The 20505-nt window shown below is 39.2% G+C and overlaps 1 protein-coding gene across 2 annotated transcripts in view; it reads left to right on the top strand.

The window, feature by feature from the left end:
- The window catches only part of LOC119595042 (cell division cycle and apoptosis regulator protein 1-like), a 31072-nt gene extending 18856 nt beyond the window's left edge, over window positions 1-12216 (top strand). For both annotated transcript variants that reach the window (XM_037944171.1, XM_037944169.1), the window contains exons 8-21: window positions 154-391; window positions 1698-1760; window positions 2966-3049; window positions 3304-3462; window positions 3877-4032; window positions 5987-6118; window positions 6679-6942; window positions 7173-7445; window positions 8044-8176; window positions 8500-8613; window positions 9450-9509; window positions 9795-9914; window positions 10147-10262; window positions 11523-12216. In XM_037944171.1, coding sequence (XP_037800099.1) covers window positions 154-391; window positions 1698-1760; window positions 2966-3049; window positions 3304-3462; window positions 3877-4032; window positions 5987-6118; window positions 6679-6942; window positions 7173-7445; window positions 8044-8176; window positions 8500-8613; window positions 9450-9509; window positions 9795-9914; window positions 10147-10262; window positions 11523-11687 — 2077 coding nt within the window. In that variant the 3' untranslated portion in view covers window positions 11688-12216. The remainder of the gene's footprint in view (window positions 1-153; window positions 392-1697; window positions 1761-2965; window positions 3050-3303; window positions 3463-3876; window positions 4033-5986; window positions 6119-6678; window positions 6943-7172; window positions 7446-8043; window positions 8177-8499; window positions 8614-9449; window positions 9510-9794; window positions 9915-10146; window positions 10263-11522) is intronic.
- Window positions 12217-20505: the final 8289 nt, after the last annotated feature.

Below are 20505 nucleotides of genomic sequence, written 5' to 3'. Positions count from 1 at the left end.
TTTTATTCAAACAGGTGAAGGAGGAGGGGAAGGATAGTACAGCATTCTGCTCTGTTTGAATGTTGACGCGTTAATAATGTCGCGTACATGTAAACTCTCCCCGACCCTCATTCTGCAAGTGCCGGATCCTGACGCAACACCATTCCATCTCAGGTACCGGTTTGCGGAGATTTACTATCGCCGAGGAGAGTCTACACACAAGGGCCGGAGCACGCCTGCCCGGGTTGAAACCACTGTACTATTTCTCCCAGATGTTTGGAACGTTTGCCCCACCAAACTGGAGTGGGACGGCCTCCACCTCAACTATAAACGGCAGCTGGACAAGAAGCTCTCCTCCTCGGCAGGATGCCAGCAGCAGCCAGAGGACCAGGAGGAGGAGGAGGAAGACAAGGCACTCATCCGACCTTTTTCTTCTCTACGGTTTACTCTCTTCTTGCAGACCATCTCCTCATGCCTTATCCAAGCTACCTGTGCTGCAGCTTCAAGCTTCATTAGGATCCTTAATAATAATAATAATAATAATAATAATAACAATAATTATAATCATGTTAATTTTGGTCATGAGAATAATATGAAGTCTTGTGATTAATCTGATGGATCAGTACATTGTACATGTGAACTCTAGCCATAACATTTGCTGCCCGAGTGACTGGCGGAGATGGCAGTCCGGTCAAAGTTCACACTTCACAATTACTAACTCAGTTTCATTCAAGTTTTTTTTTTTTTTTTCTTTTCCTTTTTTTTTTCCGGAGACTACCATCAGTCTTGGCGAAGAGGTTTTCATGGGTTCCTTTTGCTGGTTGCTACTGTTTTGGCTTTTTGGCATTGTGATGGATGGATTTTAGATCACTAGTTTGATTAGAATAGATAGTATGTGTATGACATTGTAGTTTTTTTTTATTTTTTATTTTTTCAATTTTCTCTTTTTTTTTGTTTGTTTCTCATTTTTGTCCCTTTTTATTTTTATTTTTTTATTTTGAGGGGTACTTACCTAGATTTGATTCCTACATTTTCATCCATTAGAACTCCCAAGACTGGTAATCTCGCTCCACTGTTGTTGACTTAACCTGTTGATTTGATGCGCCCAAAGATGGCCCGATGGAATGCTGCAGCTAGGTAGCTTGGAGGTCGGGGGAGGTGTGAGGTCACGTACCCAAGAATCAAGGTGGTCTTGAGTGTGTGATCTATGATGGACACAGTCACCCATCCACCCAACCATCAGGTCTTCTCAATCATTACATATCAACCAGCTACCACCTGCCTTTTCTTGCAGACTCTACTAGCCGTTTCTGTATTTTTCATGATACTTTTTTATTATTGTTTTTTAGTTTCTTTCACCATCCCATCATCTCTTTGGGTCCCACCAATTTTTAATAAAATTGGTCAAGAATGTTTCTGTGTTTTCACATGCTTTTCCATTCATTGTATTTAACCTCCATGTTTAGACAGCATTGATTTGTAGTCATGTCAATATCCGCCCATTCAAGCTGCGCATCATTTCCCTGTTATGTAGCACCTTTGCGTCTTCAGCACACATCCCCTTAAGGTTGGAGCTGCAGAGTGGATAGGAACACATCTTATTTACCAACCTTTTCCCTGAGATTCAGTTTGGCAATCTGGTTAGGCTCTGCTCATGTTATTTGAACTCAGGTCCTGCTGTAGAGTGCGTGGCTAATGGGCAGTTTTTATCTTTTTAGGAGGATCAGCCCAAGAAGAAGGACCCAAGCCATTATACTACGCTAGACCCAAAGAGTATGAAGGTTAGACATAGTGTGTGTTTCGGTTACTTAAGAATAAAAGAATAATGGTTTTAGATACATTTTACAGCCTTTTAGTTCTGTAAAGATGTAAGCAAAGTTATGCGTTTTGAATAGAGCACCTACATTTCACTTTATTGCTCCTGCAGGGTACAGTGTACAAGAGAATCATAATGGTATACAAGTGCTAAAACTCTCATGTCACATTGATGATCAGGTGTGCAATGATATGAGGTAGTTCATGGCTCCTCAATGCAGTGTTAAAGTTGTTGATTGCTTTGATTAATGCCATTTCTGCAGTCTTGTTTCAACCATCACAAGATACACTGTATACCTGGCTAAGAGGTCTTGCCGTGTTCTGCCCTCTTTTCATAGACAACATTGCTGCCTCCCCTGATGCAATAACAGTGTTGATTGTAGGGCCCGCCAAGGCCTCCAGGTTCTCACTCACTTCTGACTGGCGAATTAGTCTTTGGGGGCCTTATGCACCATCACTGAATGAGGCTTGGCCCACATGACAGAATAAGATGGTAAAAGTATCATTAAGGCAGTCAACCAACAGCTGTAACACCACACACCACACAGAGAGCCAAAACCATCTAAGATCATTAGAAGCCTAATCGTTGACCTGACAACTTTGGTACTGATGTAGATCTGCATGATTCTCTCGTTCATTATCCCCAGAAGAAGCAGTGAAGTGAAAAAGGCCTTCAGCATATTTGTTTTCTTATTTACAACTTGTCTGGCATGAATAAAGTGAAGCATAGCTACAGTATGAAAGAAATGATAAATCAAGGCAATTTTAAGTGGAAATTTGACTCCTCATCAGAACTAAAACCAAAATGAATGAATAAATTCATTTTGGTTTTGTTGTGTGATGAATCATCCAACTCAGAATACCATAATTTATTCCTCTCATATTGTAGCTACATTTCATTTCATAGGGTCCTTCCTTCCTGTTGTATTGTCTTATGCATTTATCTCTATAAAGTATGATGTACAATATTAATAGATGTATTTTTGTAATGTGTACTACATTTTAAGCTTTTGCTATATTTTTTATCCATAATTTTTTTTTTACTTTGTATGTTACATATCTATAGTATTTTATTGATTCTCCTTATACATACTCAGACTAAATTTTAAGAATGAAATAAATCTACTGAGTTGCAACATGTTTTCAAAGCTCGGAGTTATTGCAATTGCAGGTTGTTGAACTTCGCTCAGAATTGGATGCCAGGATGTTGAACAGTAAGGGTCTCAAATCACAGCTCATTGCCCGGTTAACAAAAGTGAGTACATGGCATTGTGAAGGCATTTTCATCTTTCAATTTGGTATTTTGATGATAAGATGTCAAAGCTTATTAATCCTGTTCACATGTGTCATTACATTATGTTATGAGGATATCTTTAGGCGATCAAATAGCTGTTCACAGGACTCTCATGAGGTTCTCTTTTCCCACATATTTGCACTGGATTGTAAATTCTCAGAAAATAGGATGTTCTTGAAGTTGATTATTGTTTATGTGATACCCCAATATTGCAGATCCTGAAAAATGAACAAGAAAAAGAAGAGTCGGAGAAGGCAGCAAATGCAGAAAATGCCGAAGTTGACGAGGCAAGAAAGAAGGAAGAGGAGGAGAAACGGAAGGAAGAAGAGAGAAAAAGAAAAGAGGAGGAGGAAAGAAAAAAGGAGGAAGAGGAGGTAAGTGAATTGTTTGGTTCAGGTCTGCATTGTGGTTTGGCATTTGCTCTTTGAAAATAAGACTGATGTTTGGCATCATATCCTTACTTCAAATTTCAGCAAAAGACAAAAATAAGAGCTCCATGAATTCACTTTTTTTTTTTGAGGGGTGGGGTCTGCTTTAGGTCTGACATATGATTATATTGATGAGAACCATTGTAAGCTTCATGTTTCTCATTTGGACTGCATAATTTTTTTTTTTTACCAACTTGTGTTTGTATATCTGATGGCAAAAGTTACCTTAATAATCCAAGAAATTGGAACCTTGTGGATTCAAAGAGCCCCTGTTGTATTGTTACTATTATCGTTCTTATTGTTTTTCCTTCATGAAATTGCAATCAGATCTTAATGCACACATTTCTTTCTGTCTAACAGAAGAAAAAGGCAGAGGAGAGAGAGCGAAATTTGTTAGAGAAGCGATACACTCTTCCCGACCAGCCGATGATTGTTGTTCACCCGTCAAGAACAGCAAAGTCTGGAAAGTTTGATTGTACAACAATGTCCCTTTCTGTGCTGTTGGATTATAGACAGGTTTGTGTATAGCATTGTTTATATAGACATTATATTGAGGAGGAAGATACACGTACACTCGTAAAAAAGAAAAAAGTATCTTTACTCTTTCTTACTTAACAATATGATACAATGATGAAAATGGTTGGAAAAAGTGCTGTGAGCTCGACCTGTTGTTGGTATCCCTGAGAGGGACATCATTTGGGAGAGGAGGGAGGGGGGTCAGGGGAGGCATTTGTCCCCTGTAGACTGTCTCCCCCAAGGGCCACTTTTTTTTTTTTTTTTTTTTTTTTTTTTTTTTTTTCCAGCTATATAGATCTGGTTATAGTGTAATAAGCCCCTAGAATAACTAATTTTCAAGATTTTTATTTAAAAAATTTAGGGTTTTGTAATATATAAATACTATTAATATTTTGTGTTACCACCACAAGCTTGGCGAACGCTGGCAAGTCTAGTGGTATGAATGCCACTAATGCCACCATTAACTGGCATTAATCTGCAGAGCATAATCACTCCCATGCCGTAATTGCTTGGACAACAATGTTATGACAATTGTGGATATGATCTAGTGATTTTGGTGGATGTGGTACAGCGTAATTCAGGGTCTTGGCCAAAGCATGCCTTCATGACACTGCTCATGTGTATAAGGCTGTTATCATGAACAAGGTAAAATGGCTTCGGCTCCGAGAACATCATGGCCCTCACCAGTGGTAGAAACATCTTTTCTAGAATTTCCATAAATCTACTGGGCCTGACATCTGTCAGTTCCCCAACGCCGCTACTGTCATCCATTAAAACTGCCCAGTGATTTCTGATAATTTGTGTTGTTGCCAGCAGAACAAAAGGGGTTTGCATCCCTTGTAGTAGTTATAAATTATTGAAGAAAGAAAGGAAAGCAATAAAGATAAATAACTAAGAAGAAAATGACTCATGGTATGGGGAAGTGGGAACTAACTACTAGTTACTGGGGTGTTGCCACTGAGTATCAAATGGTTTTCATTAGCTTATGAAATTTATGCACTTCAATGTAAGCTTCCTATATGTATTTCATAGAGCACATTGATTTATAATTTTGAATGACATTTATTTGATGATCTTCCTCCCTTGTGCATTTAGGGTGCCCAATTCTGGCCTTGTCTCTGGTGGATCTTAATATTTTGGCTCTTGATAGTCTGCTAGAGCAAAGCGTAATTATGATGCTACGAATGGTCTATGAGGTCTCCATTGCTAATATTGGCATGATACAAGGCCCTTGTCATATCAACTCCGAAATGCCATTTGAACACATTATGAAGCTTCATCTGTTCCGAGCTCCAAATAATTTATAGCAGTTATTTCGGTTTCATCTACTTCTGAGTAAAGATACTTTTTTTTAACAACTATACATACATACAAACATACAAAGAAATATGTATATAGATCTAGATCTGTATAGATATAGGTCTACATATAGATATACATTTCCATATAGGAGTATTTATTTATATAGATAGATATTCACAGACACAGGCACAGTCATAGTGACCAGAGATTGCAGACTCATATTAAATAATATTTATATATATTAAACCCAATGTTGTGTTCACCGTAGTACAGTTTTGTAATGTGTCTCTACACATAGATGACTCCACAAGTGCTCAGCCACCAAGGAGCCCATAAAAGTAGGCCTTGGAACCCCACCTCATTTCACTTTCCTAGAGTTTTCGGGGATTTTTTCCCCCCACTATTGTTATTATTATCGATAGTGTTATTATTGTTATAGACATCATGGTTATTGTAGTGTTACTAATAACACTAATAGCATTATAAAATAAGAAAAGAGATTTACAAAAATCAAAGGATAAATGGGTCACACTGATAGTACTAGTAATTGGCTCATTTTGACTAAGTACTTGTGAGACCATTGATTTGTAAAGACAATTCATATACTAAACTCAGAAGGTATAGCACATGGTTTTTCTGTTCATGTTTTCAGGAAGATAACAAAGAGCATTCCTTCGAAGTGAGCCTCTTTGCCGAGCTTTTCAACGAGATGCTTATGAGGGACTTCGCTTTCCGCATCTATCGTTCTCTTGTTGAGGCCCCTGAGAAGCCCACAAAAGAGGATGTGAGTATGATCTCATTATTCTCTCTGTCCTTCATGAGTGCGTCTGGAAAAGGGATGGCTATGGGATTGTGTATGTGTGTTTGTTTGTGTGCTTGAGGGCTTTTCCTGTTCCTCCATTTTCTCTGCCTCCTGTTCCTCCTACTCCTCCTCCTGTTCCTGCTTCTCCTCCATCTCCTCTATCTCGTACTCTTCCTCCTCCTCCCCTCCAATTCCTCCATCTCGTACTCCTCCAGTTCCTCCATCTCCTTCTCCTCCTTCTCTTCCTGTTCCTCCATCTCCTCCTCCCATTCTTCCTTCTCCTCTTCCTTCTCTCCTCCCATCCCTTCCCTCTCTCTGTCCCTTTCCCCTTCCCCTCTCCCTCTCTCTCTCCCTCTCTCTCTCTCCCTCTCCCTCTCTCTCTCTCCTCTCTCTCTCTCTCTCTCTCTCTCTCTCTCTCTCTCTCTCTCTCTCTCCCCTCCTCCCTCTCCCTCTCCCTCTCCCTCTCCCTCTCCCTTCCCTCATATACTTACAAGTCTAAGTTTTAGGTACTTTGGTATTTAAGATTTTCTCCATCCCCTTAGAAAAAAGAAAAGGACGACAAGAAGGAAAAGGAGAAGGAGAAGGACAAGAGAGAAAGGGAGAAGAAAGAAGACAAAGACGAAAAGGAGAAGAGGGAAGACAGAGACCGGAAGGAGGAAGAAGAAGACAAGGACGAGAAAATGGAAGAGGACAAGCAGGGGGACAAGAAGGACAAGAGGTCATGTGAGAAGGAAGATGGGAAGGATGATAAGAAGGAAGAGGAAGAGGAAGAAGAAGAAATGGAAGAAGACGAGGAAGAAGAGGCTGTAAGTGTTTCTACCTCCTTCTCCGAGTTTACATTCTTTGTACGATAACATTTGGTTAAATGTTAGGTCAGTTTCGTTAAATGTTAAATTGATTTTGTAATGTTTCTCATTGATATGATTTCATTGTTCTTTCCTTACTGTTGTATTTATCACTGCTATTCTGTAATTGTTATTTTTGATATTCTGTAATTGTTATTTTCCTCAAGTTATTTTGCACTGACAACCCCCAGGACGACGAGGACTCCAAGGACGAGACGCCTGGCATGAAGGTCGGGGAAACCAAGGAGAAGGACGAGAGGAGGGACAGCAAAGACGGCAAGAAGAAGGACGACAAGAAAGACCGGGAGAGAAGGGAGAAGAAGGAGAAGAAGAAGATGGTGACTGTGGACCCTTTCCTTCTACTCTCCTTTGTCTACTTCGACCAGACTCACACGGGCTACATCATCGACAGGGACCTGGAGGACATCATCAACATGCTGGGACTCAACCTCTCGAGAGCACAGGTGTGTGTTAGAGAAAAGGTTCTAAACGGGTTCAGGGAAGTAAGACTCATTCACCTGTCATCCCGTTTATGCCTGTTTTGATGCTTTCATCGCCTGTTCTTGTCAATTATCGCATTTGATCTCTGAGCATTAATGTAATCTTGTACTAGGACCAACTTTGAAATATTACTTGATCATAGTAAACTTATCCTCCACCTCCTCTTTCTCCTCCTCCTCCTCTTCCTCCTCCTCCTCGTCTTCCTCTTCCTTTTCCTCCCCTCCTCTTTATCCACCCCCTCTTTCTCCTCCTCCTCTACCTCTTTCTCTCCTCCTCCTCCTCCTCCTCCTCCTGTCTCCTCCTCCTCCTCCTCCTCCTCCTCCTCCTCCTCCTCCTCCTTCCTTTCCCCACTTCTCGTCCTCCCCCACCTCTTTCCTCTCCTTCCTACTGCTCTGTCCTTTTTCTGCCTTTTTTCTTTCATCATACACCAATTTTTCTACTTCCTCTGCTTCTATTTCTCAATCCTCTCTCCTTAATTTCCCACTTCCTTCCTACTTCCTCACTTAATAAACCAACCCTCACTGTAATGCTTTGACCAATGACAATGTCCCTACGTTGCAGCAAAAGAAGCTCATGTCGAAGGTGATGTCCCGAGATGTCCTGCACTACCGAAAGATGACAGATGTGTCGTTGGATGAGAAGGACAAGCCGAGAGATCCTCCTCCCAACATAGACTTAGAGTTCCTGGCAAAAGGTTGGCTTTGATTAGTGTTATGTTTGGGCAGGGAAGGAATCTTCTTTGGTTAGATTTCATTTGATAAGCATAAGCACTGACAGGAGATAGTTCTTTTCCGCTTTTGTAGATCAGCTTTTCACAATTTTGTCTTTGGCCATAATTATGGTGATTTAGTGTGTTGTGGTTAAATATTTTTAGTCATAATTATGGTGATTTAGTGTGTTGTGGTTAAATATTTTCATATTTTGCATCTGGTTAGGCATGTATATTACAACTATTTGAGATATATTAGCTAGTATTAATGAATGTGAAGCACATTGATGAGCTTATATATTCCACAGGTAACAACACCATGATGCCAGTGTTCGTAGATGCCTTAAGTACCCCAGTGGTTGGTGATAAGGCCCTAAGAAAGGGCTGCAAGAATAAGGAGGATTCCTTTGTCTCAACAACATGTAAGTAGAAGTTAGAGCCATGTTCAAGAATATTTTTTTCTCGGAATCCCCATGTATAATCATTTGGTATTTGCCTGAGAGGAGTTGCAGAGAAAGTTATAGCAGAACTGTTTTGATTGTTTGATGACTCTTCTTGAGTGATTAATATTAGTATGTGCAGCCAGTACTTGGGAGGTAATGGGTAAAGTTCCTTGAGTGTGGCCCAAAGGCTGAAGGATGATCATGAGAATATCATAGTTACCAGCATTACCATAAACCATGCAAATGTGATAATGGAACCTTGACTTTGGACTTTAACCAGAACAGCTGCATATCAGTTAAATTTTGCAAATATTTTACTTGTATTACAATTTTATAAGAATTCTTACATTATGACATACAGGTAATTATTGATTATTAACTCCAGTCAATTCTGAAATCATAGCTCTAGTGTTGTATTCATATTATTTGCAGTAATACCTTTGAAGAATATATGTGAATGAATGAAAAGGATTTTTTTTCTCTCTCTTTTTTTTTTCTTTTTTCTTTTTCTTTCTTTTTACTTTTCTTAAAGCTTGAAGTATAATCAGTATGTTAGTAATACCTTAGACTGAATGAATGTTCCTTATATAAAAGCTATCCCTTACTTAGAGTAGGACCATATGCCCCTTGCATTGTTTGATAGTTAAAGTAACAGTCATATTCTAGGATGTGTCTTGCAAAGTGATATTTGCAAGTGATGCTTTGGTAAGGAGCTTCAGAGCTGGGAAAGGTAGCATATGTGTATAAAATGATGACTCATTGTGAATCACAAGGACTGTTTGTGAGTAAAAGAGTGTTATCTTTTCTTTTTCCAGTAAATGACAGTGAGATGAAGGATCCATCTGCTGTAGGTTGCACAGTTCCTGTTACCCAAGGTAAATGAAAGGCTCCTAGAGTACAGTTGCTGCAGCTTTTTATTCTGTCTTTCATATTCCTGCCCTTATTACTATTCTGAATTAGTTTGGTCATGAGCTCCTTCTTTACCCCAGAATATTACACACTTCTAATGTATGTATAGAGATGGGTATTGATATTGATACATCCTGGAAAAAAAAAAGTTAATTTTTTTTTGTCTTGATCTTATGTGAGAAAAATGATTTTTTTTTTACATATTCTTGCACCAGAATGATATTGAAACTGAAAATTAACATATTTCTCAGGGGTTGTCAAGTATGGCGGCTCATTAGTCGACATCGGCAAACTGATTCAGCAGCTGGAGAAGTCGGAGAATGCACGCAGCAGTACAGAAGAGAAATTGAAGGAGCTGCAGAAGGAACTTAGTAAGTGTTTGTATTGGTTCTTTGCCTGATCGTAATATGAACATGGTTCTGTAGATTCAGGTACCATTGTGGGATATCAGCATTGTACCTGTCTTATTTGTGGGTGTATATATATGTATACCTGTAATTCTTTTTTGATAGCATTGGTGATGGATATGGGGTATCAGTTTGGGTTCTTGTAATTCTATAACATATTATGTTTTTCCTTCATATGCATGTTTATATCTTTCAGTGTTCAGCAAAGATGAATCTAAAAAGGCTTATGATAAGTGTAGTAAGCTTAATAAAGAAATCAAGAGTGCCAATTCTAGTCTGAAAACAATGGAGGAAGAACTTCAGAAAGCTATTGTAAGTATTGTGTATTTTCTTTTTTATTATTATTTTATTATTATTATTATTATTATTATTATTATTGTTCTTTTTAACAAAATATTCTAGCAATATTATAATGCCTTTGTATGTATAATATACATGATAGGGGAAAACAGGAAATATATGATATAGTACCTTCAGATTTGCATATGATTTGGGTAGCACGAAGTCTAGGTTATTATTAACTTTCACAGGGTGAATGTTGTTATTTAGTACATCCCTGACGCTGCTAAGGTTTTGTAAAGCCCTTTCATTTCTTTTCTTTTCTTTTCTTTTCTTTTCATTTTGCTTTTAGTTTTCCTTTAACCCTACAATGATGGTACCCGAAATCTCTGGGTGTCACTTTTGGCCAGGAAGTCTGCTACATGTAGTGGAAATTCCCGCTCGATTCGTTATAATGAGTCATGCTGCCTAAAGCCATACCCATCATGAAGAGTTGGTCTTTCATGATGTCTATAGGCATGCCTGGCTGTAAAAGGTTAATATTTTGTTTTCTTTTCTTCAGAGTTTACCCAAATTGAAGAGCCTTGTTAACAGTATGCCAGACCAGCTTTGCTTTGATAATGTGTCCCATTTTAGCAGTGATTGACTCACTCCAACTCATTTGGCTTGCCTCTCTTCTTAGATAGCAATGATTTTCTTCAAGTGCTGGTTAATCCTGGCTTGTGGCAAGAACTCATGGACAACAGGGGGAGGGAATTAATATCACTTGTACATTATCATGAAATTTGTGGTTTGGTCATCAGTGGGAGTGTGTTGGGAGGGGCCCAAAGGTCAGTTACCTACTGGTCATTCATGCTTACTAACACACTCCCCCAATTGTGTCTATTTGTTGTGGGTGCAGTGGAGATGGGTAAAGTTACCAAGTAGTCAGTTTCTTTTGGTTAAGTCTTTCAACTGTACCCAGATACTGTATATGAACTTTCACATTTTTTTTTGCAAATTTCCATGGTTTAGCTAGCATTACCTCTTGGCTACTTTTGCATTTTAGTAGACCAGTTACAATAGCAATATAGACACAAAATTTGCTCAGATATTTACTTCATCATCTAGGAAATTCAACTGTGTATTTTTTTTCTTTCTTTCTTTTCCTTTCTTTCCTTCTCTTTCTTTCTTTTTTTTATTGTGAAAGTATTATGCAGACATGTTTATGGACACACCTATTCTACAATTATTCTGATTCAGTACCTAATAAAGTTGCCATCCCCCTTTCTTTACCCCTTCCGTAAACAACAGGAGGATAACAACGTCTACCAAAAAGCTCTCAATCAAATCAAGTGCGTCATCAAGCCCCTTGTAGCTGGTGTTGACCTGGACGAGGAGGACGTCATAATGAAGGACATCACAAGAGACGAGCTCAAGCTGAAGCAAGAGCCCATAGAGAATGGGACGGTGGACTGATCTTACAGGGCTGTTTCGTGCTTGGAGCTCGCAAGGACACCATCGCCGAATGCTCGGTCGAATGTTCGCAGGACCAGCTCAGAACTCGACGTGGAATTTCTAGGCCTCGAGAAACACTCATGAAGGAAATCTCGTGTTGTTTTAAGGAGAGCACACTTAGCCTCAAAGGTGTTTTTTCTAGCCAAAACAATGGTCCAAGTGAGTTAATAATTGTATAAAGATACATCAACCATTACCTCACCCAAAGATTGAAGAAGTTACTTAGTCTCTTGGCACATTAGCACTTAGAACTGCATGCAGCGTATGTCATTTGGTTATGTAAGCACCAATGTATATATTGTGGATTTGTGTGCAAGTTCTGGATATTCTCAGGTTTTGATGATTAATTTGATTGTTGAAATATTTATGACAGTGACACTAATTATGAGAGGGCACGTGACATTAAGTTGCCATAAAGCCGTTTATTTTAATCATGTGTATATATATGTATGAGTTAATGTATATGCATATATGCAAGCATACATCAAACATCCATATATATATATATATATATATATATATATATATATATATATATATATGATATATCATATATGTATATATGCATATATGCATATATGTATATATGTATATATGTAATAATATTTTATATATGTATATATACAATATATAATATATATAACATATATATACATATTATATATATAATAATATATACATACATATATATAAATATATACATACATATATACATACATATATACATACATATATACATAGATATACACATAAATATATACATAAATATATACATACATACATACACATATTCATATAAATATGCCTATAGTCATATATCCATGCATACATACATACACATGTGCAAAAACAAATGGAAAACAGACAAATGTGCATATATATATTTATGTGCGTATTAATGTATATTATGTATATCAGTTGTACAAAGAGGTAGCAAAGCATCTGTGAAAGTTCCATGACAAAATATAATTTCCTTGACAAAATAGAATTTCCTTGTTGATGTCAAGTTCAACTGAAATGAGAATGAAAGTGCTAATTTGGTAAGAGTGTTTGTATGTGTAGTCAATTGAAGTGCAACTTTTGCTATTGATGCAATTAGGGTCTTGCATTCAGATCTTTACAGAGTTGATTTTTATGTATTAATAGTACTTATATTGTTTACTTAAAAGTGAGATCATCTTTACATGTTCATAAATCATAAATTATTCTACTTATAAAGTGCCCTCATGAATCCATCTACATTGTATCATTATTTGCTGTTGGAAAATTCACAAATTCTATCACATTTGTATCATTCTTGGGAGAAGATTTTCCCGTCATCTCATCCAGTCTTTACGTTTAGAGCAGTCTCGCTACATATAGCGTATATACAATGGCATGGCAGCTGGACGTGTCTCACAAAGAAATACAAGTGCCCACACTGTCAAAAACATTGGATTGCATTTGCCGTTGAAATGTTCAAAAACGCCTTGTTCACGAAGAGGTTTGTTTAAGGTCGGGAAGAGAGAGTTGCTTTAGGAATGCAAGGTCAATGGAACGAGCAAAAAAGTCACGTATTTTCCGTCACTTGCATTTGTTGAAATGCTGTTTGGAAAAGGTTATCATAGGTTTTCTTGGTTTGAGGCTTTGTTTCCACGGAGTATGTCACATGTATATATATATATATATATACCTTATTGTATATATAACCTTGATTATAGTTGAGAAATTGGCTTCCAGAGAACAATGGAGACTTAATGTTGATATCTGACAAATTCATTACAGGGAGAGTAGAATTAAGGGTTTTTTACAATAGGCAACAGATATTTGAGAATTCTCGGTACCTTTTTATTTATTTATTTATTTTTAACAGCTTATGGTATGGTAGCAGTTCACATTAATTACCTTGCTCTATAATAAAGGAGGAATTTATCAAGTTTAGGAACAGATTTGTGAACACCACTGTAACAGGTATATTTGTATAACAAAAAGACATTTTTTAGATTTCTTTAAAATCCAATTCCAAGAATTATCTATGAACTATCTGGCTCTTCTGCAAAAGCGTGAAACTTGAGTGTGAATATGTAGAATAAAAGTTACAACCAAGAAACATTATCAGTTCATCCAATTTTTTTTTTTTTTTTTTTTTTACCCTTTTAATCCATGACAGTTGAGTTGAGGATTAAGATCTTACAATACACTGACCTTGTTAATGTTTGGTCTTGTAATAATGGATGTGCCAATGTGCTTTGAAATCTTTCTGCAAACTCCACCTTGAGTACAAATCATTAGTTTTTTTTTTTTTTTTTTTTTTTTTTTTTTTTTTTTTTTTTTTTTTTTTTTTTAAAGAAATGTCAGATTTATACAATGGCTGAAGAATATTCAAGGTGATTTAAGTGAATTAGATCACAGGTAATATTGAGTAAAACCAAAATATAGATGTGTTGTAGGTATTAATAAAGTAACCTTTGACCACAACCTGAATGGCTTTTAATTTAATTTTGATTCACAAATTGCTGAAGATCGTTATCAAAGAAATACTCATTATCAGAACCAAAATTTTATTCATAATTTATCATAAAAACAAAATATGAAAACGTCCCCATCGTGTGCAGAAATATAATGAAGAATATGAATTCTTTAATGTATCTTTTTATATAATACTTAATTACAGAAAACAAAAAACAAGAACAAAAGCTAAATGAAAAGATACTAAAAGCATTTCACTTGATCAGTCCAAAGAGGATATCAATTAGAGAGCGTTTTAAGCAAGGTCGGATTGGTCAAGAATTCTTGCTCTGAGGCCAGGAATTACAAGAACTCCCAGGCCAAGAAAAGCAAGAACTCTCAGGCCAAGAAAAGCAAGATCTCCCAGGCCAAGAAAAGCAAGAACTCCCAGGCCAAGAAAAGCAAGAACTCCCAGGCCAAGAAAAGCAAGAACTGCAAGGCCAAGAAAAGCAAGAACTCCCAGGCCAAGAAAAGCAAGAACTCCCAGGCCAAGAAAAGCAAGAACTCCCAGGCCAAGAAAAGCAAGAACTCCCAGGCCAAGAAAAGCAAGAACTCCCAGGCCAAGAAAAGCAAGAACTCCCAGGCCAAGAAAAGCAAGAACTCCCAGGCCAAGAAAAGCAAGAACTGCAAGGCCAAGAAAAGCAAGAACTCCCAGGCCAAGAAAAGCAAGAACTCTCAGGCCAAGAAAAGCAAGAACTCCCAGGCCAAGAAATGCAAGAACTCTCAGGCCAAGAAAAGCAAGAACTCCCAGGCCAAGAAAAGCAAGAACTCTCAGGCCAAGAAATGCTTAAGCAAGCCTGGAAAAGTCTACGCTTGAACTCGAGTATCTTCCACGAGAAACATTTTAAATCAGTAAATCTACCCAAACATCTTTACAATGAATATTTTCACATAGATGCATATACAGTGCTTCAAAAACATCCCATTGTTAACTCTGACACTCTACGCGCTATCAAAACACCATAAAACAAATGGAAATTACTAAATTAATAATATACCCATTCCATATATTCATATTTATGAAGTTTTAAATAAAGTCAGAGATTATAATATCAACAGAAGAATATTACTAGAAATTTTGAAAAATGGTTTCTGCTTCCAAGAAATGTTGGCTAGCATATTATTTTCGTAACAATATGACATGTGACTAATAACGAAGATGCAGATCAAGATTTTTTATTTATTTATTTGATGATTGATGATGATGATGATGATGATGATGATGATGATGATGATTTTTTTTAGATGCTTTCTTTGTCGTTTATATTTATATTTGTCAAATTGTTCATCAATCAGAAAGAAAGTACAGATGAATGAGACAAAGGAAAGATTATCGGGACCACACTGTGACAGCATAAAACGTGTTGATTCACCCACTTTTGAATATTGTAGAAAAGGTATGAATGAAAAGACTATCTTCACAATGCAAGATAGGTATTTAACCAGTTTCGATTATGTGTTGAAAAATATTCCTTCTCATTCGTACCTTTTTTACATTTGTCTACAGGTATATGTGTGATTCTACCTTGACTAATCCATGGCACTATTTGTAATTGTGTGTGTGTGCGTGTGCGCGTGCGTGCGTGTGTGCGTGTGCGTGTGCGTGTGCATATACACATATATATTTGTGTGTACATATATATATGTATATAAGTATGTGTATATATAATTTTTTTTTCATTTACATATATTATATATATATATATATATATATATATATATATATATATATATATATATATATATACACATACATACATACATACATACATACACACACACACACACACACACACACACACACACACACACACACACACACACACACACACACACACACACACACACACACACACACACATATATATATATAAAATATATATATATATATATATATATGTAATATATGTATATATATATATATATATATTTATATATATATATATATATATATATATATATATATATATATATATATATATATATGGGGGCCGCGGTGGCCGAATGGTTAGAGCGTCGGACTCAAGACTGTCACGACGGCAATCTGAATTCGAGGGTTCGAGTCACCGACCGTCGCGTTGTTCACTTGGGCAAGGAACTTCACCTTGATTGCCTACCTAGCCACTGGGTGACCAATCCAGCCCAAGTCAAGAGCTGGTCCCAAGCCCGGATAAATAGAGAGAATGATTACCTAAAAGGTACCACCGGCACTCTCCGTGGAAAGGAACTGGGGACCCTAGCACGTACTCACTCCAAGAGCATCACAACATGAAAAACTACAATTAAGTATCATGCTGTGACCACGGCGGCTCATACATGAACCTACCGTTAAAAGAAGAAGAAAGAGAGCCACTATAATAACAAATTGTTAAATCAAAGTGTCACTGAGCTACCCTGGTGTACCGGGGCCTCAATCGCACCGCGATCCCTTCTTGCTATTATACCTCTCTATTAACGTAAATATCTAGCAAATGAACTCTGTTTTCTAAGAATATTTGCATTTTCATTGCCCTCAGCGTTTTTTCCTTCTTGCCTATTGACGGTAACACGGGGATAAAACACCTCTCCTCAGACCCGCAGCACTCTCTATCACAGGGAAACCTGTATAGTGAGGCCCAGCAGTCTGAGGTGACATATAGGTGTGCTCTCCCTCCTACTAAACTCCTTCCCTTTCTTGTGGCCATCTAGACCTACATAAATCCCCCTGGGATTTATGTATTCGTCTGGGTGGTGCGCTCTCACCTACTGTACCTTTGTAGCAAGGTTTAGCAGTAAGGGAGTAACCCACCACATAAACTCCGATCCTCTAGTGTGCTGGAGAACGCCGCCAGGCGGGTCTTCAGGTGGGTCTTTATCAGAAAAAGATTCCTTCTCATTCGAGAGCTTAGGACCTCTAATCTTTCTAGCTTTCCCATCTCTGCCCTAATCACCTACATCCCCCATCTCATCTCAACCTACCCAGGCAAAATGGTCAAAGTTAAGATCACCGCCCAAGGCGGCCCCAGCCCTAACCGGCGGGACGCCCTCGCCAAAGCTCTCTTTGATGCTATCATAGTACTTCGGTACTACCAGATCCATGAAGGATATCTTGCCATTATCGATGACGACGAACATGCCCAACGAATCTTCTCCTCTAAGACAATCGATTTGCTTAAGAACCTGGGATTCACTCCTGTGCTCCCCCTTGACATGAAGGCTAAGCTCACCCTAGTCTTCAGGAAACTTGACAAACACGTGGTCAGCGAACCAGTCAGCCATTGCCGACGAGATCATGGCAGCTGCTCCCGACTCCCAGGTCGAGAACGTGTATGTCATGAAGACATCCTACCTATTGAAAGTCCGCTTTTCAGACCACCAGACCGCTAAGAACATCAAAGAAAAGGGTATTTACCTTTTCAACCTCTTTGTCGCTCCTTGGCAAATAGAATATGAGCGCTTCACGCCACTCAGGCAGTGTATGAACTGCTACGGTTATGGACACCTAAAATAACAATGCAAGGAGACAAAGAGCACCAGGTGCTCTGAATGCGGTTCGCACACACATTCGCACAGGGACTGCAAGAGCAACTTCAAGAAATGACTCAACTGCGGTGGTGACCACTGCACGTTCGCCAACAGTTGCCCTGTACGAAAAGAGGCAATGAAAACTCGTATGAAAAAGAAAAAGAAAGAGAAAAAGAGAAAGAAGCTAGGCCTCTTAAGGCAGTGGCACAAAAGGCCGCACAAGAGACGATCCAGGCGACTACCAGTGCCTGGAAACCTCTCATTAATCAAGTTCGCCAGGACATTAAAACCAGCGCCACAAAAACCGAACCCACCATCCACTTGGCCCTTCCAAACGATCTCTCTAAAGAGATCATGATTGCACTCCTGCACGCCCACTTGCAGAATCTAATTGCCCCTGAGAAGGGTTTCGGGCACCATGCCAAAGAGGCCCTAGCCAGGAACCAACTACCTGAGCTTAATCTGGGGGAGGCCGACTCCTGGGGCAATCTTAACGTCATACAGCCCCCCGCAAAGTCTCCAGACACTATCTCCACAGCCACAGGGGAGTTATCTCATGACGTCGCCCTGGACAAACAACTGATGAAGATCCCCCCCGATCTCCCAACCACCCCTATGACAGCTCCAAAAACAGATACCTCTGTTAGCCCAAAACAGCCACCGCGAGATCCCCCAAGGGAGGTCCCCCACACCTCCCCTGATCCACCGCCACCCACTCCCTGTCATAAAAACTTCAAAGAGCTGTCACCGAGACGACGAAGGTTGGGACCGCCTCATGACGAGATCATGGCAACAGAATTTCCAAATCTCCCCCACTGAGAACGCCCGATTTGACCACACCACAGAGACCGGCACTGTAGTGGACCCCTCCTTCTACGGCAATCGATTGTTCTCAGAAAAAAACCCAAAATACACTTACTCTGGAAAAGAAGAAATTAGGCTAGAAATAAGAAGGAAGCAGAGCATCACAACATGGTTTTAGCTCAAAAAATACATATACACCTCATGGAAGGTAACGTACACATTGACAACACCATGATTGAATACTACGACAACATACGCAAAATACCCAATGGACACCTCATTGACGACACAACACAAAACTAGTAACATGGTACTTAACACACTACACTCGCGCCTCACCATCATACAACACAACGTCTTACACTGGAAAACACGAAAAACGAACTCTGCAATACCTACAGAAAACATGACCCACTCCTAAACAGCCATGGGCTCAATAACGCTAATCCACTAAAGATCTACTCATACACAGTCTATTCTTCCAACAAGTCACAAGAACAAAGCGATGGCGTAGCTATAGCAATCAAAAACAACATCCAACACAAAATCAACAACTTCCACTCCAATCTCTTGGCAGTCGAAATAAACACACTGCAAGGACCCTTCATACTGGCAACACTATACCTACCACCACGTAGACCTTACATACCTGAACCCGACATCCTGCAGCTCCTGAGGCATAATAAATCAATATATATCATGGGAGACCTTAATGCAAACCATGGCTACAACCACACCAACAACATAGGCAGAGGCCTGGCCTCATACATACAACAAGGCAGACTGACACACCTCGGTCCACATACACCAACATACATTACCCATAACACAGCAACAACACCTGACATAGTCCCTGCAAACCACAGAGCACACCTACGCCACCATTTATCAACAGACGATATCACATCCAGCCACCACTTCCCGGTCATCCTAACACTATCAACAAACCCTATCATGATTGCAACACAACCCCGAGAATCTTTCACACATCCAACCTGGGAGGGCTTCAAACAAGCACTTGAAGACACACAGGTAATTGAGCTCGAGGGCCAACCCACACACACAATAAACACCCACCTTGAACAGTGGTACACAGACATACAGACGGCCCGGCAGGCCAACATCCCCCAAACAACATACAAAACAATCCCTCACTACAGAAACCCATCGTCTGAAATTGCTTAAAACACAATACAGGCACCTACACGACCTTTCAGCAACACGTGGTTGGGACGCACACAATACAGAGAACTCCGAACGCAAATAACACACGAAATTTAAGTAATGAATAAGCAACACTGGGAAACACTAGCTCAGAGACTGTCAAAACACTAAAGACCCCAAGAAATTCTGGAGCTCCTTCAAAATGCTCATGGGGTCGAACAAACAGATCACCACATACTTGTACAACGCACACAGACAGAAGGTTGACTCGGTGGAGGAGATGGAGCTTCTCCACAGGGAATTCTGGCAACAGAATTTCCAAATCTCCCCCACCGAGAACGCCCGATTTGACCACACCACAGAGACCGAGGTAACACACTACCTACACCAACACAGAAACAAGTTCTCCCAGAAAACATCATTAGACTAAACAATCTCACAGAGAACAGTCCCCTCTCCACACCTTTCACGCCAGAAAAAATAATTAACACCATCAAACACAACACCAGGAGCAAGCAACATAAACAAAACAATCATAGAACATCTGCCACCCACAATGATCCGCAGGTTACGCCATATCTTTAATGCGGTACTGGCTTCAGGATATTTCCCCAACAAATTTAAACACGCCACCATCACCCTCATTCCGAAGTCGGGGAAGTCAGCACATGAGGTGGAGAATTACCGCCCCATCTCATTGCTGGAAGTTCCCGGGAAACTGCTAGGGAGGCTAATAACACGAAGACTCATCACACACCTCGAAAACAACAACAAACACAACAGTAGACAATACGGCTTTCGCCCACACAGGGGGACCGAG

This window comes from Penaeus monodon, chromosome 35 (assembly GCF_015228065.2).
Source record: "Penaeus monodon isolate SGIC_2016 chromosome 35, NSTDA_Pmon_1, whole genome shotgun sequence".
NCBI lineage: Eukaryota > Metazoa > Arthropoda > Malacostraca > Decapoda > Penaeidae > Penaeus > Penaeus monodon.
Note: the sequence above shows the minus strand (reverse complement) of the source record. Positions and strands in the feature narration are given on the sequence as shown.